This window comes from Montipora capricornis, chromosome 13 (genome assembly GCF_036669925.1).
Source record: "Montipora capricornis isolate CH-2021 chromosome 13, ASM3666992v2, whole genome shotgun sequence".
Taxonomy (NCBI): Eukaryota; Metazoa; Cnidaria; class Anthozoa; order Scleractinia; family Acroporidae; genus Montipora; species Montipora capricornis.
Genome location: NC_090895.1, coordinates 699696 through 721663, shown reverse-complemented (window position 1 = coordinate 721663; position 21968 = coordinate 699696). Strand labels below are relative to the sequence as shown.

The following is a 21968-nucleotide window of genomic DNA, read 5'->3' as shown; positions in this document are numbered from 1 at the left end:
ACCATATCAAAGTGTGCGCAGAGTCGTTAACAAACGGGAAGGACAGATAATAAATTCGAGTCACTAGACATTATAGAAAAAAGAAAACATGTAAGCTAAACACGATAATAGAGGTTACTGAGCTCAAAGGAAGGCCTTGCCGTTCCGCAAAGTTCTCTAAATCGGCACGAGACTTCGGTTTGACGTAGATAAACGACACAATTCTTTGCCCAGCAAAATTTGTAGCCATTCCGATTTTGAAATTTCTTGGCATCTACAGGAAGTTGTCGGTTTTGGGGAGTGAGATGGTCGAATAACCTCACGTCTTCAAAAGAGCAGTCGGCAGAAGTTGCTGTGACTTTGCAAGCATCATTCCGATTGTTCATGACTTGTTCTCTGATAATCCTTCTTGTAAATTTGCAAACTATTGGTCTTGGACCAGGAATTGCATTTCGTTTGGGAACTCGATGGGCAATTCAATGTAATAGCATGACATTTCTACTCCTACTGCTTTGAAAAACTTTAGGCATAAAGCAGTGGAGAGACGGAGAATTTTATCAGAGAAATTGAAAAATCAGTCCTTTAAGTTGATGATATCCCATAGCGGTACGTTAAGTGGAATTCGTTTTAGAACACTGTTTCTCGATCCAAACAGTTTTACATATAATGCCCTGGGTCCATTAATTTTTCGTCGTAGTCTTAAGGTAGCTAAAACGAGTTTCAACACTTTCAAAGGACCTTGTCATTAGAAGGAATGACACTACAACACTTTATCACGTAACAGCAATGTTATGGTATCATATCAAACACCAATTATTGCTGAAAAAGAATTAAGTCATTTTTCTGACGTAAACAGCTACCATGGTAACAGGACCGTATATTTTGGCTTTAGTTGCTCATATCTGAAAAACGAACTTGTTGACCCCATAGTTAATCGAGGGACTGGTTATGAAACCTTAAAACCTTCAAAAGCAAGATCAATGTTGTCGCCAACAATAATAAAGATATGTTTAAAATTTTAATGTTTCTCAATCGATGTTGAACTGACCGTGACCCTGCACAATCTTTTGTTTTGCTTCGCACGGGTTTTCAAATTAGTTACGTATAATTTAATCGAAGGATTTGATTGGTTATGTTCTCGAAAAAAGGTGTGTTTTGAAACAAAGGAACTTGTCGAGTGTCATAACCACCTCCATGCATCAACTAAGGTGACCCCAATTTTTTATTGCGCAAAAGTAATCAGTAGGCCAAGATGAAACTCTCTGCAAAGTTGAAAAAAGTTCTGTGGAGCGGATTCATACCTATCATAATATTTCAGTAATTTAAGGTGGCTCTGAATCCGCTTCATAGAATTTTTTTAATAATAATAATAATAATAATAATAATAATAATAATAATAATAATAATAATGAGAACAGTTCCAAAGGATTTAAAGAAGAGACTAGAGAATATTGGTATAGAGACCAAGATAGACGAGCTTCAGAAAAGTGTTATTCTGAACACGGCAAGGATTCTTAGGAAGGTCCTAGAAATTTGAGGAGACTTGTTGTCACCAAGCTTCCTGGAGTACGGAAGTTCCATTGGAAACTGATCCAATGTGCGAAAACAAGAGAATACTACTACTACTACTACTACTACTACTACTACTACTACTACTACTACTAATAATAATAATAATAATAATAATAATAATAATTTATTACTTATATTGCGCCTATTCTATACGATATTCAAAAGCGCATCACAATAGTGTATAACTTAATAACTAAACTTACACCTGTATTATAAATCTTACAAGTCTTTCAATAAAGCTTACAAACTATTTACATTAAAAATCTAACATAGAATAATAACAACTGTAGAAAGAACTTCTAAAAGACTAATGGATAAAAGAAAATTACTAAGATAACTGAAATGATTCCTTGTATAAAATGTTTTAATTATAGTGTTAAAAGATTCTAAGTTCCTTGCTTCCCGTGCAGACCTAGGTAACTTGTTCCATAAAAGGGAGCAGCTATCTGAAATGCTCTGTCACCCATTGTTTTCTTTGTTTTCGCAATTGGTCTTTTAAGCAAGGGTCATTGTCATGACGTCTTAAGCTATAGCACAAAGGCTGTTGAATTCTAATTAGGTCTGAAAGGTACTTGGGCGCATGACCGTGCAAAATTTTATAAGTTATCAGAAGTATCTTATAATGTATTCTGGCGCTCATTGGTAACCAATGTAATTCTGCGAGCAGAGGTGTTATGTGACAGAACTTGGGCGCGCGATAAATAAGTCTTGCACTTGCATTCATAACACGTTGCAGTTTCCTAGTTTGATATTCCGGGATTCTATATAAAAGGCTATTACAATAGTCCAATCTACTACTAATAAAAGCATGTACTAGTTTTTCAGTTGATTCTCTGGACAGATATTTTCTAATATGACGTCTGTTGTGAATTGTTCTTTAGTAACTTACTTATTTTATTATCTGGTCAACTTATAAGTACATTTCTTTTCTTGTAATTATTATTTTTTGTTGTATGGCGAAATAAGTAAATAAATAAATAAATAAATAAATGTTGTAAAAGTAATAGAAAGCGCTGCTACATGTCTTTGTAATATGAGTTCCCATATCTAGATGCGTATCAAACCATGTTCCTAGATTGCGCGCAGAGACTACAGAAGAGACTTCAGCCTGTCCAACATTGATGCTTTGGATTGAAACTTTTGATAGCTGCTGGCGAGAACCTATAATCAGTCATGTCATCATTGAGCATAAGCTGATCCTCTCTCATCCATGCGCGGACATCACAGATGCACTTCTGCATGGCAGATACAGCTTCGACTTCACTGAAAGTGTCTGATTGCTTAAATGACAAATACAATTGTGTGTCGTCCGCATATGTGTGAACGGAGGGCAGATGGTGTTTTAATATCTGAAACAGCTTACTCGCATAAATGGTAAACAAAAGCGGGCCCAGGCATGACCCTTGGGGGACTCTACACATCAAATCAAATGGCTTTGAGAGAGTCCCGTTAATCGACACCTTCTGCGACCTGCCCTCAAAGTAACTCTCAAACCATGAAAGTACTTTCCCGCCAACCCAACTGTTGACCTCAATCGATCTAGAAGGATCTCATGTTCGACGGTGTCGAATGCAGAGGTTAAGTTGAGAAGCACCAACAACATAACTTGACCTTTATCCATCGCCATTAGGAGATCGTTCTTCACCTTAAGTAGTGCGGTCTCAGTGCTATGATTTTGGCGGTAAGCACTTTGCAATTCTGGAAACAAACCATTGACTCACATGTGCTCCTGTAATTGTACAGCGCCTTCTCTGTAAGTTTGGAAGTGAACTGTAAGTTACTCACAGGCCGAAAGTTCTTGTTTATCAATTGAAGACCAGATTTTTTGAGCAGAGGATGTACTAATGCCTTTTTCCATTCGTCAGCGAAGTAACCATGCTTTAATGATATGTTCAACATCCTAGTAATCACTGGAAAGGACGGGAAAGGGTCCAGAGCACATGTCTTCATGGAAGCCTCAGCCATCTTCCTTACAGCCTCCTCAGAGAGAGATTGAAACTCTGATAGCGTGACAACGTCATCAGTACTCGATGAACCGTGAGGCGCACACTCAGTAGAAACCCCATGAGGGACCGCGTCACCGGCTAACTTTGATATTATAGCAACTACTTTAAGGATGAACTATTCACCCATCTCGTTTGCGAGAACAGAGGCGTTAGTATGAGGTGGAAGAGACTTGTCTTCTTGCAGATTTAATAGGGAACAGCTTTGATTGGTCCGAACTGTTCTTGTCAATAAATGGCCTGTAATGAGTACACCTAGCTTCGTTCATCAGATGTACAACATAATGCCGCTTAACTTTGAATACTGCAAGATCTGATGGGAGTCTAGTTTTCTTCCATCTTCTCTCGGCCTTCCTCCTGTCCCTTCGAGCCTGAATTATGTTATCATTAATCAATTGGTGCCTTTGATCGATTGATGACATTAAGAGAACAAACCTGAGCATGTTCGTCTAATAGCGATTTAAAAGTCGTATTATAACAGTCGAGCAGCATGTTCAAATCATCAGGCGGGTCTTGATGTAGCTGGGAGTTACGACTAGCTTTTCTCAACTTGGTTATGTCAATTGATTTGAGTTTCCTGTATTCAGCATGCTTAATTCTTGGCGCAGGCCTCATCACGCTTAGCTTACATATCACGGTAGCATGGTCAGTGAAATGTCTCTCCGGAAGGAGTTCACCATCCACAATATCATCGGCCTGCCGTGTGATAATTAAGTCCAAGGTGTGGCCATGTATGTGAGTGGGTCGTTCAACATGCTGAACCAGAGCCATAGAGTTCAACAGGTCCTTGAGCCGGATGGTGTCAGCATCTGACGGAACGTCCATGTGTGTAATAAAGTCGCCACATATTAACAGTAACTCATTACACATAACTAATGACTCGAGATAGTCCGAGAATTCATGAAAGAAAACACTCGTATTCACGGGATGATCCGCAGAGTATGTTGGTCTATACACGATGACAACTCGAACAGACGAACAGTTCCGAACTCCACAAGCCATTCCGACACTTCAAACGAAGACCGCTCGGCTGAAAACACTTTGTTTACATCAAGACCGTCCCGATATAACAGCGCAGTCCCGCCACCCCTCCGAATAACTGGAATAGAGTGAGCTCACTTAAAATCGCAGAATCAAGATCATTGAGCCAGGACTCGCATATCGTAAACAACTCAGCTATCAGATCACATACCAGGTCCACAAAAGCCGATGATTTCTTCCTTAATTTCAAACTACATAACTGAAAGGCTCTGTTGTCCACGTTACCAAAGATGGCATTACGCTCAACACTAAAAGTGTGTCACGTGGTGGCTTCCTGCACGGATGAGCGCGGCTCTCAATTCGCGATGAAACAATGGAGGTTATGTGAGCATTTCCTGTGGGGCCCGGATTAAGTTTAAATACCAAATCACCAACGTCCAATACAATATGAAAAGTCGCCACTGAATAGGCCATTTCCGAGTTCTTGCCTGGCTCCTCTTCAAAGCGAGGCCAAGTGCGAAGTTTTTGTTATGAAAATTAGTAGTCATTCTTATGTAAAGTAGAACTAATTACCATCACAAAACCTTCGCACTTAGACTCGCTCTGAAGATGAGGTAGGCATAAACTCGGAAATGGCCTATTAGCATAGAAGGCACATGGTCTCCTTTGTCGCCTCAGTTTAATGTTCAGTGGTCCATTAAACGAAGATGAGTTGGCCGTGAACACAATATCTCTGTAACAACGCCCCCGTTATGAATTGACCGAATGCAAAAATGGCCGCCAACAAATTATTCTTTTCTCTTTGTGTTAATTAGCCTAACTAGCCTCGTTTTACAGCCCAAATTCTTGAAATTTTACGCGTGTGAACGAGGCTAGTTAGGCTAATTAACACAAAAATTTGGCTTATCAACGGAGTTGATAATGTAAATTGACCACCGTACAGAGATTCTAAAAGCTGACGTTTCGAGCGTTAGCCCTTCGTCAGAGCGAATCGAGGGATTATGGGTTACGTGTAGTTTTTATAGTAGAGTAGGAGCTACGCTATTGGTGGTAACATGGCAACGTGAAAAGTAGGAATATATTAGTTAAATGAAAAGCGTTCGTTAATACCGTGAGGATTAAGGGTGCCGATTTGAAAGATGAATTTTTGTTCCAGATTCTTGCGGCTTTCCGTCGTACCTAGATGTAGCGAAACGCCGCAGATAGCCATCAGTAATTAGGAGAGGTTAGGCACATAAAAATGGCGACCGACTGGCTTAGAGAGTCATTCTTGAGAAGAATTATTGAGAAGAATGACAAGGATGCATCTAAGCCAGTCGCTCGCCATTTTAATCTGCCTAACCACTCCAAAAAACACATGGCTATCTGCGGCCTTTCCTACATCTAGGTACGACGGAAAGCCGCAAGAATCTGGAACAAAAATTCATCTTTCAAATCGGCACCCTTAATCCTCACGGTATTAACGAACGCTTTTCATTTAACTAATATATTCCTACTTTTCACGTTGCCATGTTACCACCAATAGCGTAGCTCCTACTCTACTATAAAAATTACACGTAACCCATAATCCCTCGATTCGCTCTGACGAAGGGCTAACGCTCGAAACGTCAGCTTTTAGAATCTCTGTACGGTGGTCAATTTACATTATCAACTCCGTTGATAAACCAAATTTTTGTATACTACTTCCCCACCGACGCAGCACCACAGTTTCTTTAGAAACTACCCCTTCATTAATTAACACAAAGACAAAAGAATAATTTGTTGGCGGCCATTTTTGCATTCGGTCAATAGCCAGGTTGAAGAGGTTGGAAGCCAGAAATATCTTGAAAATTGCCATATCTCATACCCAAATACATTTCCATCACTTGACGATGGCTTTAGACATCCGCTCGAAGCGTTCTTTGAGCAAATAAGAGCCCCAGTTAGGAATAAAATGACTGAAATCACGGAGCTCATTTGTGAATGCAGAAAGTTTCATTCTGGCATGCTGATTACATTTCAGAAATAAAAAATGGGGGTCACCGAGTTCATTTTTGAGATATGAGTAGCTGTTGCCACGGTAACTTTTTACGTCACAAAAATGACCGAATCTTTTTCAGCACTAATTGGTGTTTGATATGGTACCATAACATTGCTGTTAAGTGATAAAGTCTTGTAGAAGTATAAATTCTTCTAATAAGAACGTTTTTTTCAAGTGTTGAAACTGGTTTGAGCCACCTTAAGTGTACAGTATGCCAATGAATAGCAAAGAAGGAATACAAGTTATCACTTGCTTGTGATATGAGAACAACAGGTCAAATATTTTTCTTCTTTTTTTTTACCACTTATGCGTCATAAAAAATTTGCATACTGTTAATATTATAATTGAGACCTATAGCAAAACGAATAAACATACCTTCCAGTTTCACTGCGCAACAGACACGAGAGAAATATACGATTAGGTTTACTTTGGACGATTAGGCCGCACACCGTCTTAACATTACAAACATGAATATTGGAGAAAAGCCACATCTATTGGGCGCACATAAATTGACTAAACACATTTCAATCACAATTCAGCAAGGAAAGGATATCTAATACACAAAGTAGCGGCATTGGCGGATACGAAAACCATAAAAACCCTGTGGGAAAAAAATGGAAACATATCCTCCTCGAACCAAATTCAGTGCCTCAAATACTTCGGACGTCATGGAGGCCATGTTGGTGTAAAAAACGTCTTTTGGGAATTTGTCTCTATTATTATTATTATTATTATTATTATTATTATTATTATTATTAGTATTATACAAAACGCGAGCAACATTTTGCTTTTGTTTTGTGCAACAACATGGCCGTCTAATCACGTGAGTGCAAACTAAGAATTGCGTAACAGATAAATGATGACGCTTAACTATACGTCCAAAATCTCGAAAATCGTGGGTAATAGGTGTCGGCCTCGAATGACTAATCACGTGCTATACCTAGCTTAGATACACCTAACTCACTACCTATAATGCCTCACTTACACCTTCTGCAACCCAGGCCCTCTCGCTCTTGTGACGCAGAAAAATTCAATTTCAGGCTTATTCGTTACCACTCAATCGCTAGAAATTCCGGCATTAAACAAGAAAGGTAAACACATCCGTAAAAAAGACTCTACTGAAGACTATCAGGTTGTCGTTTGTTATCCATTAAGTGCAATTACAAACAACAAGACAAATGGAGGCAGTGAATTGTCTTTCACTGCTGGTTAAATAAATTCTCGCTGAAGCCTTCTTTGGAGGAAAACGTTGAACAAAGTTCACTTTATCCAGCATGAACAAAATGTTTCAAAAATGTTGGTTTTGGCCTGCGCCGATGCCATTAATTTTGTCCTCAATATAATTAGTTTTTGTGGAGAAAAAACCTTTTAACTGTGTTCTACCTCAAAACCAATCACGCTGAAGAACAACAAAAGCAAAAAAGTAATCGCACGTTTCGTTATCATCTGCATGACGTTATTTTTATATTTTAATATTCCATCTAGTACTGACGTGATGTAATCATTGATTATGAACTAAATGTCCAACGGCTCAAATTTTTATGCCTTGGTATATCAACAACTTTGTAACTCACCTTAACAAGTCCATTTTCTTTGTAATCTGTCCACGTTTTATTGTCTATAGATGATTCTAAGGTGTACTTCTTCACCCACCAATAACCAACAGGATGCCCTTGAGTGGACACAGCACAGATTACATGAAGCGACTGTAGGTCAATCTGCAGATGGTTGTTATTATACCAGTACCCAGTACACCATGATCCTCTTGCGTCATTCAATCTACCAAAACTGGCTGGAGACCAGGAGTAGGCGCCGGAGGATGTTATCCTTTCATCTGGTATTAAACCGTTTTCCATTCCAAGATCCCAATCAATACAGTCTCCTACGTTTAAATAAACAACTGCAGTTTAGGTTACAGTTGAAAACTCCCTTGCGGAAAACAAGACTCGTTTTATCTTTGTTCTTTTCCCAAATAAACTAATATTTAGAACCTTTATTTTACTAATGCAGTAGATAAAGGGTAACAAACACTTAATGAGCTAAGCCGATTATTATTATTATTATCATTATTATTATTGTGGTTACGGCGACAGAACTGATTAGTTAATTATTACCGGAAACGCACAAAGATTTGATTGACATTTTAGGAGAATTCATTTAGGTAACTAAGGCTTAAGTTTCAGATCAGTCAATAGCACGTGTTTGAAAGGATATAAGTCAGTCGCTAACCAGTTTCAGTAGTTTAAGTCAACTAGTTTCAGCAGTGTTAAGCCGTCGAGTTCAGTTTCAAGAGTTCGTAGTTTACGGAAACCCGCCACAGAAGTAAGTTTAGTTCAGTCCTTTATTTTGATGCTTTTCTTTTCATTTGCTCAGAGATTTCAGCGTATTCGAATATCTCAGTGATTGTTATGTAATCTTGTTCATTTCAGATCGAATAATTATCATAGTGAATAAAACATTGATTATCCGATTCACGGTTTCTTCCGTAAACTTTCAAGCAGTCGATACGAATTATTGTTATTATTATCATCATCATCATCATCATCATCATCATTATCATTATCATTATCATTATTATTATTATTATTATTATTATTATTATTATTATTATTATTATTATTATTATTATTATTATCATCTTTAGTCTGGAATACCATGCAATACCAGTAAAAAATATTCGGCAGTCGGGTTCTTTTGAGACCTATCATTTTTATTGTGCTTTCTGCTTCCTATGTGGGCAGGCCTAGGGAATATTTTCCGACATGCCAATACAGTTTCTGCACTAATTGTCCCGGCATTTGGCAGTTGATAAAGATACCAAGGTGGGGCGAGATGCATTAATTTTGGGTAAAATTCATTAACAACTAATCCCTTAATTTGCTGATAAAACCTCGAAATCATGAGAAGCTAATTTTAATAGCGAATACTGTAACGTCGATAATGCTATCTTCATTCCATTTCAAGCATGAAATTTATCGCAATTAAGTATTTTTTAAATCTGTTCTGTTACCGCTGTAGTCTGCTTTCGCTAATATAGTCAATGATTTCCAATATACTAGAAGAGTTAGTGAAACTCAAAACTCGCACTCGTAGTCGCGATTTCGGAGTTTTATCAGCAAATGAAAAAAAATGGTTGTTAATGAAGTTTCTCCAAACTTAATGCATGTCTCCCCCCCCCTCCCCATCCTCCCTGGTATCATTTTATATGAACCATTTGGAATTGATTTACTTGCGAAGCTGGGTGTCATTTATTTAAGCACATATAGAATTGTTCATCAGTCCAAGCGAGAATAGACTGGGACTAGTTCACGAAAAAGGAAAAAAAACTTTAACGAGAAATTTACTTCGGAATTTTTACTTGGAGGACAACCTAAAAGTCGCTTTTTTTTTTCTTGAAGCTGTGGGAAGATATCTGTCAAAGGGTCCCTTACTGTATATAGAGAGCCAAAATTTCAGAGATTTTTAGAGGGAGAAAGTTAGGCGATTCTTGCCATTAGGATAATAACAAGTTTCATTTTATAGTTAGCGTTTATATTCTTTTCACTAATTTCGATGGTTTTTTTTTGGGGGGGGGGGGTAGGGGTAAGCTTAATTGAGATGTTCAGTCAGTTTTGCTATTGAAGGCCCCTCTCTTCCTTTTGCCGATGTTTTTGCCTGACTTAAATCTGATATGACAGGTAACGTGACGAAATTAAATAAATCCATACTTTCTTCCTGTACACGAAGTGTGCAATCCTGCATTTAAGAAAATATTCTTGACCCTAAATGCATTCTTTCCATATTTTTTTTCTCATACTTGATTGTAAGAAGACCTGTTTTAATCAATATTATTTAACTAAACAATTATTTGATTGGCATAATTCTAAAGCATTTTGAATTGTTCACTGGGTTTTATCCCATTTCGCGCTCCGAAAATTGTTTCTTGCTTTCCCAATACCTCACAGAAGAAAAATGTTCCATATAGCTCCTCTTTTGGTCTTTTGCCTAAGGAGCGTTCTTCCGACAGAGGGGCAACCATATGAATCTACCGACGCATTGCACCAAAAATACAATTGAAAATCAGCACGTGACAAAAAGACTACATGATGCCCGATTCGACTGCACAATACCAACACGTGGTACAGTGCTTAAATTAATACTTATCTTATCTTGTTTTCGCACATTGGATTTCCAATGGAACTTCAATACTCCAGGAGGCTTGGTGACATAAAGGCTCCTCAAACTTCTCGGACCTTCCTAAGAATCCTTGCCGTGTTCAGAATAACACTTTTCTGAAGCTCGTCTATTTTGGTCTCTATACCAATATTCTCTAGTGTCCTCTTTAAATCCTTTGGAACTGTTCCAAATGTTCCGATTACAATAGGAATTACCATTGTTTTCAATTTCCATTACTTCTTCAATTCTCTTGCTAGATCTTGGTATTTTACTACCTTCTCGACTTCTTTCTCCTCAATACGGCTATCATATGGTATATCAAACCAGTTTGATATAAGGGAGCAAAACTCGGGAGCTAAAGTTTTGTTGCGCAACATATTTTTTCGCTAGAAATCGTTGGTGCAGACGAGGGAGCTTTGCTCCGGGAGCGTGTTGCAGAAGCGTGCTGCGGGAGCAAGCTCCCTCGTGTGTACCGACCTTAAGTTTTGGACTTTACGGTCTTTTTTGCAGGTTAGATATGTATGTAGAGAACCATACAATACATTAAGAGAAATAAATTAGCGCATAATGCAAAGCCAAGAGTGACTTAGACTGCAAGTAGTGTCTGACTTTGTAGATGATCACCCGATTCATCGCCCACAATGCCGCGACACATCCGGCACTTTAACGTGATGTCCGCGCATAAATGCAAAGTAAATAATGTTGCCAGATCTCTAATTTCGAAATTATCGTCTTTAGAAACTGGTTTCAGTATGTGACACCTATACCATTTGCGATGACGATGGACTTACCCCTGATGAAGACACTCCACATGAGTGTCGAAAAGTTGGCTCTTTGAATCATTTGTCACTCTCTGAGCTACACTCAAATTTCTTCAACCCAGAATAACACCAAACTATGTCTGAAAGTCTACATGAGTCTTCAGAATAATAACCTGATAAACAACAATACCTAGCTAAAAGTTTTTTGTACTTAAAACATGTTCAATTACATGACCTAAATCACTCGGCCTAGGTCTAAAAGCTATGAGTTTGGTTTTCTCAATATTAGAAACCTAAACCAGACTGAGTGCGAGACAGTTTCAAGCTCAACATTCAGTCCATTCTTCAATTAAGGCGCTTGGATCACAATGCTTAAAGAAGAAATTGGGGTCGTCAGCAAAGAGGAAAAAAAATATTTTATTGAAGCAACCCCCCAAGAAAGATCATCAATACAGATAACGAAGTATAATGGACAGACTATCATTGAGCCTCCTCTGTTGCGATCGCGCATAATTTATTTGGACTAAGTGTTTCCGCTTATTGAATGAGATGTGGAATAACTCTCCCGGAAACCGATTGCCTACTAAACAATATTTTGGTAGCTTCCAATTATTTCAAAATACGATTGTTAACAGCTCCTTCGCGAAGAATTTTGATAAAACTGGAAACGCTAGTGATCAATGGCATTAAATATTGATGACAATCTATAGAGTCCTAAGATGCCTCCTAATGTCTTAGGTTAGTTTTAAGGTCAATTCTTTAATGCAACTTGTGTAATACAGTTTTTGACATATAACTGTAGCAACAAAAAAGAAACCATTACCAAACAGATGTAAAGTGGATAACGAAAAATATGAAAACCAAAGGAAACTGAAACCAAATTCTCCCAAGGATTCTTCCAGATGGAGGGAAAACCATTGGAGATATTGACTCGGCAGTCAGATGTTAAGTCAACATGGATAATTCAAGTTTCCTTTGGCGTTTGCCAGTAAGGGCAAAAAAAAAAACTTACTGGAAGAAATAGTTGTTCAAGATGTGATAGGTCAAGGGAATTTTAAAACGGTTTTGTCATATTTTAGAAACAAAAAAAAGGTCCGCTTGAAAGGTATTGTGAATGAGCTACACAGTACAGTTCAGAACCTTAGGGAAACTCTTGTTATAAGGAAGTCCATATTGTAAAGAATTTGTAGTTGATCAGATCTCTGATAATTTTTCCTTTTAAAGATTCCCCACTGTCAGTTTGCCTTCGGCTCAATTTCCCGTTCCCTGTTTTGGACAGCCGTTTTTATTTAACAGGATTTTCTACCTTCCATCCCGCCTTTTTTATCTCACATTTTCCAACTAGGGTCTTTCGTATTTTATCACACATTTTCTAACTCGCATAACGCATTTTTTATCTCGAGTCACGCGATTTTTAACACGCATCTCTCATGCCGTATGTCCCCTACAAGCTTATATATAATCATGACTAACTAAAGATGAAAACGAACACTTCCCAGACACAATGTAGTAACGAGATGAAAAATACAACTTTACATCAATGAATCTCGCGATAAAGCTCCATCGCAAGATGACACTTGACAGGAACTGACAAACTAGATTCGTCTAGCCGGACCAGCTGTGCGTGTTAATTAACAATTATTCGCCGAAGACGAAGTGATTATCGGTGAATATTCACCGATAATCACTGAGCCTGAGGCGAATAAGTGTTTTAGTATAAATACACAGGTGATTATTTCAAAAAAGAGAAAAAAAAAACATTTGGCAACGCGAAATCATCTTCACTTACCGTGGCAAAACGACTACTGGCAGCCATTTTGTCCGTCGAGGTGATTATCGGCTGATAATCCGAGATAGCGAGCCAATGAGAGGGCGCGATTTTGTATAATCACCTGTGTGTTTATACTAATCAATATTACGACTAAAGTTTTTTTCAATAATTGCTGTCAATTTCGTATTTCGTAATTTTATTTGGCACTTAAGGGAATGTGACTCATGGTTAACATGTAAAACTGTTTAATAGTTCCTTGCTGCAGAAGTTTAATCCCAAGGACTGAGCCGTAGAAGTAATTTTTAATTATAGATTCTAGTAGCTTGGTAAATAGGTTACTATACCAACCCTTGAAATTTAGTATTTGTAGTAATTTAGTATATTTACAACAAGAAGGGAAAACAAACTAATCTATCTATTGAATAATCATGTTTGTCTGCGATGTCCAGTGGATAACGACAATAATGAAGACCAAATATAAGGCCAATTTTTTCCAAAGACTGCTGTTCGAGATGGAGTAAAAAAAACACTCAGGAAAATATATTTACCCGGCAGCCAGATCAGGTTCAAGCAACAGGGATGAACTTAACTTTCCTTTACCTTTTGCCAGTAAATGCAAAAACAACTAGCTATGTTTGGTAATTTGTCGCAGTTTCCGCTAGGAGGAAAATTGTCGTTCAAGATGATGGCTGTTAATGTAAGTTCTTTTTTTTTCGCATTCTACCAACGAAAATAAAAGCCCGCTGAAAAGGTATTGTGCAGTTCAGGCCCTTGTAGAAATTCTTGATTGTAAAGGATTTGTAGTAAATCAGATCTTTAATAATTCTTCCTTTTAAGGCTGGTTTTCCCTTGCGATGGAGTCGGAGTCGTAATCAGAAGCGCAGAGCGATACGATCTAGTGAAAATCAGACTGTCGGAGTCGGAAGCAGAACACCGATATTTTAGAAACAAAAAAAAAGGTTCGCTTGAAAGGTATTGTGAATGAGCTACACAGTACAGTTCAGAACCTTAGGGAAACTCTTGTTAATGAAGTCAACACTGTAAAGAATTTGTAGTTGATCAGATCTCTGATAATTTTTCCTTTTAGAGATTCCCCACTGTCAGTTTGCCTTCGGCTCAATTTGCCGTTCCCTGTTTTGGACAGCCGTTTTTATTTAACAGGATTTTCTACCTTCCATCCCGCCTTTTTTATCTCACATTTTCCAACTAGGATCTTTCGTATTTTATCACACATTTTCTAACTCGCATAACGCATTTTTTATCTCGAGTCACGCGATTTTTAACACGCATCTCTCATGCCGTATGTCCCCTACAAGCTTATATCTAATCATGACTAACTAAAGATGAAAACGAACACTTCCCAGACACAATGTAGTAACGAGATGAAAAATACTCCGTTGCTTATGATCCAGTGAAAACTGCATCGTCGGAGTCGGTAGCAGAAGCGAAAGAATAAACCAATCACGATGATCGATTCCAAGCATTGTGATTGGTTGGTTCTTCCGCTTCTGCTTCCGACTCTGACAATATAGTTTTCACTGGATCATAATAAGCGACGGAGCCTTAAGCGGAATCGGAAGAAATTGGAAACGTTCTGATTCTTCCGGCTCCGATACCGTCGAGCTTATGACTCCGCTTACGACTCCGATCTTTGATTTTCACTCGGTCATAAGCGCTCTTACGACTCCGACTACTACTCCGACTCCGTCGCTAGTGAAAACCAGCCTTTAAGGATCACCCGTCTTAGAGAATCCCCATTTTGGAATTTCCCCGTTTTAGAGATTCCCTGTTTTAAAGACTTCCCTCCCTCGATCCTCCATTACCTATTATGGAGAGCCGTTTCTATTTAGCATTTTCTACCTGGCATCTCGCATTTTTTTAAATCCCGGATTTTCCATATCTTGCATCTCGCATTTCCTAACTCGCCTCTCTCATTTTCTTTATCCCCCATTTTCTAACTCTTACTTCCCCAGCAAGCTTCCGTATTTGCAGGCCTTCATATATAATCGTGACTAACTAAAGATGAAATCGGACTAAACCCAGACACAATGCAGTAACGAGATGAAAATGCAATTTTACACCAACGAATGTCGCGATAAAGCTCCATCGCAAGATTAAACATCAAGGAAAGACAAACTAACTTCTTTTAGCGGCCAGCTGCTCGTGTTGAAGAATATTAAAACTTAAGTTTTTCAATAAATTGCTGTCAATTTAATGTTTCGGAACTTTATTTGAAACTAAAGGGTAAGATGACTCTTGGTTAAGATGTAAAACTGTTTAAAAGTTCCTGAGGGCAGACGTTTAATCCAAAGGACAGAGCGCTAAAATTAATTTTGTAAATTATAGATTCCAGTGGCTTAGTGGCAAGAAGGAATTAGATATCTAATTCACTCTTGTGAACAGCCAGTTTCTTTACCAACCCTTGAAATTTAGTATATTTAAAACAAGAAGGGAAAACATACTAATCTATTTATGGATTAATTATGTTTATCATTCGATGTATTTTTCCTTCCTTTTCATTGGCCGAGAGCCCACCACGTGACCAGCAAATAACTGCCAACAAATAGGTGTTTTGCTTTATGTTTTGCTGCAAATAATATTCTGCTCATGCGCAATTGAAATCACGCTCTTATGAGAAAATGGCAGATTGGTTCCCCGAGCTGTCAGAGAATGATTCGACATCTTTGGTTGATCGAAAGAACAGTGAGAATACGAAAAAAGGAACAAAATTTCAACGTATTTCGAAAGTATCTCAAGGAAAGAAAGGTAGACGCGTGTCATCGACGCGAGGGACAAGTTGGCGAATGCATATGTACTGAAGAGATTTTATGCTGAAGCCAGAAAAAAGAATGGCGAGCTTTACACCAAAGCTTCACTTGTCGGGATACGCTTTGAAAACTGTGAAATTCCTCAGCTTTGTTGATGCCTAGTGTTATTGAACGCTTGACTGTAAGTACAATTTGAAGTCTACAAATATAATTATGCTGAGAAGGAAACCAATTGATCTGTGCCATTACTCGACTCTGCAAGACAGCGCGGGCTTACAGCTTCTCGGAAACGAAAACAAAAAACAAGCTCGGTGATTGAATAATAAAACAATTATTGACCTTGGTTATCGCAAAATATCGTGATTTTTCAGTGTCTTGCAGATCAATTATTTGCCTCAGCCGCACGTGTTTTATCGGGTCTAAAAACACTTTTTAAACCCCGATAAAACACGTTCGGCTTCGGCAAATAATTGATCTGCTCGCCACTGAAAAATCACGATATTTTGCTCAACCTCGTCCAATAATTGTTAATTGTCTGCAATGTCCCGCGAGTGGATAACGACAATTATGAAGACCAAATATAAAGCCAAATTCTCCCAAAGACTGTTGGAGATGGAGAAAAAAAAAACACTGAAAATGTATTCACACTGCAGCCAGATCAGGTTCAATCAACATGTATGGGATGAAATCAAGTTTCCTTTACCTGATGCCAGTAAATGCAAAAAGAACTTGCTAAGTTTTGTAATTTCTTACAGTCTCCGCTAGAAGGCAAATTGTCGTTCAAGACAATGGCGTTTAAAGCCTTTTTTTTTACATTCTACCAAGCAAAAGAGCCCGCTGAAAAAGTACTGTGCAGTTCAGAACCTTACAGAAACTCTTGTTAAGAGAGCCAATATTGTAAAGCATTTGCTGTAGATCAGGCCTCGGTTGTTCAAACGGTGAATTGCGTTATCCATCCGATAAATCACTAAGCAGCGGATAAACACTAGCAAACCAAGTGAGTTAAGGTAATTCCATGGAAATTGTTCTACTATCAAATTTTTTTGGAAAATTGGCATAATTAACATTCATGATATGAACATTAAAAAAATTCAATAAAAAATTGGGGTCACTGTGCTTGTTTACGCGTCAGCAGGCTCTTAAAATGGGGTATTTTTTACTGTTTTCGCGTTAAAAATTCGAATCACCTTCATACAGAATTAAGTCTTGGTTACTTCAAAGACACAAAATTGAAAAAAAAAGGCTTCTTTTATTTACATAAGCAGTAATGCTTCATTTTCGCCGACTTTGATTTCCTGGTTGTGGAAATAGTGCACTTTTTGGGACAGTTCCGTGGTTAGCTTGACGTCCTCGCCTTGGGTAAAATACACCCATTACGGAACTGTTTTCCAAAAAAATTTCATGTTTTACTTTCAAACTTTTCTTCTTCTTCAAATATGTTCTTTTTTAGACTGTTCTTCTCAAATACCTGAAAAAAAATCGGGGGTCACCGTGCTCGTTTGAGAGAATAGGAGCATTTATTTCGCTATCGGGTTTAATTTGAGCGAAATCTCTTACGTTTTGTATGCGCACGTGCTCATGTGCGCGCGCTAATGACGCGAAAATCGTGCGCAGTAGGGATGCGCAATGCAATACTAAGGAATAACCTTAAGTTATCCAGTGGGTAGCGCTATCCACCCTTCGAACAACTGGGGCCAGATCTTTAATAATTCTTCCTGTTAAGGATCACCAGTCTTAGAGATTCCCCATTTTGGAATTTCCCCGTTTTAGAGAATCCCTATTTTAAAGACTTCCCTCCCTCAATTTTAAAAAAATATTCTTGACCCTAAATGCATTCTTTCAATTTTTTTTCTTATACTTGATTGTAAGAAGACCTGTTTCAATCAATATTATTTAACTAAACAATTATTTGATTGGCATAATTTTAAAGCATTTTGAATTGTTCACTGGGTCTTATCCCGTTTCGCGCACCAAAAATTCTTTCTTACTTTCCCAAGACCTCACAGAAGAAAAATGTTCCATATAGCTTCCTCTTTTAATTTGGTCTTTTTCTCAAGGAGCGTTCTTTCGACAGAGGTGCCACCATATCAATCTTCCGACGCATTGCACGGTACAGTCCTTAATACTTATCATGTATTTGATTTAATAAGAAGATACTGCCAATCGTGAACTGGCCAACGTTGTTAACTGGTTAAAATTAATGCTTACAAGTAATATGACTTTTGTCTTTAATGAGCTCTAATTGCACGATTATTTTGTAAGCACTAGTAACCTTGAATTTCTTTGGTAGCTTGTGGGTTTTGCCTATTCCTAACTAATATGCAACTTGTATGTTTGTATGTCGTCATCCAGGTAGTACCTTTGAATAATCTCTGAATCATTTTGTATAATCCAAGTAATACAAATACCTTAAGTGAAACTCCATATTTCTTACGAGGATCGCCGGAGTTATTTGCTTTAGCGCTGGATTTTTTGCCGCACATCATCACGTTGTAAACGTGTTTTTAAATGACCGTAGCAACTTAGTCTATCTATTGTAATAGTTATACATCAAAGATTCAACTTGAAGGGCACTAAGACCACAAAAAAATGTAAAGAACGTTTAAAGGGTAAAAGAGTAGTTTGCTAGAAGCTTTGGAAATCAGTCTTCAAGTTTGTCCTAACATCACCCTGTTGAACAAGATACATCCTATTTAGGTTAGATATGTATGTAGAAAACCATACAATACAACAAGAGAGATGGAGATAAATTAGCGCATAATGCAAAGCCAAGAGTGACTGACTGTAAGTAGTGTCCGACTTTGTAGAATCACCGATTCATCGTCCACAATGCCGCGACACAAACTCTCAGTTGATCTCCCTCGATTCCCGTTCCCTGTTTTGGACAGCCGTTTTTATTTAACATTTTCTACCTTGCATCCCGCATTTTTTATCTTGCACTTTCTAACTAGGATCTTTCATATTTTATCACACATTTTCTACCTCGCATTTCGCATTTTTCATCTCGCATTTTCTAATCCTTATCACTCATTTTCTCTCTTGCGTCAAGAGTTTTCTAACTCGCATCTCTCATGCCGCATATCCGCTACTGTAACAAGCTTATGTACTTTAAAGGCTTCCACAGATAATCACAACTATTAGTAACTAAAGATAAATCGAACACATCCCAGACACAATGTAGTAACGAGATGAAAAACGCAACTTTACGCCAGCGAATGTCGCGATAAGGCACCATCGAAAGATGAATAAACACGGAAAAACAAATTAGTTTTAGTGGCCAGCTCTGCGTGTTAATAAAAAGACTAAAGTTTTTTTCAATAATTGCTGTCAATTTAATATCACGATGATTTCGTAGCTTTTAATATTTGAAACTAAAAGGTAACTTAAAGATGATTCATGGCTAACATGTAAAACTGTTTATTACACATAAAATGAGAATTTAATTATTCCATAAAGATCATTTGTACTTAAATCTATACGCTTTATTTTCACATGTAAAAAAAAGCCTATACAGCCAATCAGAATGGCGTACAGCTCTTTCACGTGTGGAAGTATAACCAATCAAAGATAGCGTAAAGGCCTTTCCAAGCCAATCGTTCGTGCAGCTCGTGCATGTCGTACGTTGAAATTAAATTTGCATTTGGTTCTATTGTTAGTGAATTTTTGTTTCTAATTTGCGTTTAGAAAACTATTTCAAGGAAAATTCTCGTCTTATGTGTAATAAACAGCTCACGACATAGAAAGTGCTTTGTTCGGGGTTGTATTCACAAACAACTCGTGAATAAAACCCCGTACGCCGCACTTTCTATGACGTAAACTATATTTAATGGTTCCTTGCTGCAAAAGTTTACATCCCAAAGACAGAGCAATAAAATTAATTTGTAAATTACAGATTCCATGCAGTAGCTTGTGAAATAGCCGGTTACTTTATCAACCCTTGAAATTTAGTATTTGAAGTAATTGCGTATATTTACAACAAGAATGGAAAACAACCTAACCTATCTACTGAATAATCATGTTTGTCTGTGATGTCCAGTAGATAACGACAAAGAAGACCGTTCGGGATGGAGTAAAAACAACTAAAATATATTGACCCAGCAGGCAGATCAGGTTCAATCAACCTGGATGAAACTTAAGTTTCCTTTGCTAGTAAATGCACAAACAACTAGCTACGGTTTGGTAATTTCTTGCAGTCTCCGCTAGAAGGAAAATTGTCGTTCGAGATGATGGCGTTTAACATAAGTTTTTTTTTTTTAACCCCGCATTCTACCAAGCAAAAGAGCCTCGCTGAAAAGGTACTGTGCCGTTCAGGACCTTACAGAAACTCTTGTTAAGAGAGCCAATATTGTAAAGGATTTGCAGTAGATTTGATCTTTAATATTTCTTCCTTTCAGAGATCATCCGTCTTAGAGATTCCCCATTTTGGAATTTTCCCGTTTTAGAGATTCCCTGTTTTAAAGAAGTCCCTCCGTCGATTCTCCGTTACCTAATATGGAGAGCCGTTTTTATTTAACATTTTCTACCCAGCACCTTGCATTTTTTCATAACGGATTTTTTATATCTTGCATCTCGCATTTCCTAACTTCCCTCTCGCATTTTTTTTTTTAATCGCGTATTTTCTAACTCGCACCTCTTATTTCCCCAACAAGCTTCCGTATTTGCAGGCTTTCATATGTAATCGTGACTAACTAAAAATGAAATCGGACTCACCCCAGACACAATGCAGGAACGAGATGAAAAATGCAACTTTACACCAACGAATGTCGCGATGAAGCTCCATCGTAAGTTTAAACACCACGGAAAGACAAACTAACTTCTTTTAGTGGCCAGCTGCTCGTGTTAAAGAATATTAAAACTTAAGTATTTCAATAATTGCTGTCAATTTAATGTTTCGGAACACTTTATTTGGAACTGAAAGGTAAGATGACTCATGGTTAAGATGTAAAAATGTTTAATAGTTCCTTTAATGCAAAGGACAGAAGAAAGAATTAAAATATCTAAGGCCCGTTTCAAACGTCGAACTTTTCATCTACCGAATCTAATGCAAATGAAAAAAATGTATTGTTTTCGCTCATTTGCATTAGATTTGATACATGAAAAGTTGGACGTTTGAAAAGGGCCTAATTCACGGGTGTGAATAGCCAGTTTCTTTACCAACCCTTGAAATTTAGTATTTGTAGTAATTTAGTGTATTTAAAACAAGAGGGGAAAACAAAATAATCTATCTATGGAATAATCATGTTTGTCTGCAATGTTCCGCGCGTGGATAATTGTTTTAGTATAACTACACAGGTGATTATTTCAAAAAAGAGAGAAAAAAAACATTTCAACGCGAAAATCATCTTCACTTACGGTGGCAAAACGACTACTGGCAGCCATTTTGTCCGTCGAGGTGATTATCGGCTGATAATCCGAGATAGCGAGCCAATGAGAGCGCGCGATTTTGTGTAATCACCTATGCATTTATACTAACGACAATTATGAAGACCAAATATAAAGCCAAATTCTCCCAAAGACTGTTGGAGATGGAGAAAAAAACACTGAAAATGTATTCACACGGCAGCCAGATCAGGTTAAATTAACATGTATGGGATGAAATCAAGTTTCCTTTACCTGATGCCGGTAAATGCAAAACTGAGAACTTGCTAGGTTTTGTAATTTCTTGCAGTCTCCGCTAGAAGGCAAATTGTCGTTCAAGACGATGGCGTTTAAAACAAATTTTTTTTTCGCATTCTACCGAGCAAAAGAGCCCGCTGAAAAAGTACTGTGCAGTTCAGAACCTTACAAAAACTCTTGTTAAGAGAGCCAATATTGTAAAGGATTTGCAGTAGATCAGGCTTCGGTTGTTTAAAAGGTGGAAAACGTTTAATTCATCCATGCGATAAATCATTATCCAGCGGATAAACACTAGCAAAACCAATTGAGTTGAGTTATCCAGTGGATAGTGAGTTATCCAGT

General features: G+C 37.8%; 1 protein-coding gene across 1 annotated transcript in view; it reads right to left on the bottom strand.

The window, feature by feature from the left end:
• LOC138029190 (neuropilin-2-like) overlaps positions 1–20825 on the bottom strand; it is a 68719-nt gene extending 47894 nt beyond the window's left edge. Inside the window, exons 1-2 of the mRNA XM_068876897.1 lie at positions 20721–20825; positions 8130–8437 (exon numbers count right to left, since the gene is read on the bottom strand). Coding sequence (XP_068732998.1) covers positions 8130–8437; positions 20721–20790 — 378 coding nt within the window. The 5' untranslated portion in view covers positions 20791–20825. The remainder of the gene's footprint in view (positions 1–8129; positions 8438–20720) is intronic.
• Positions 20826–21968: the final 1143 nt, after the last annotated feature.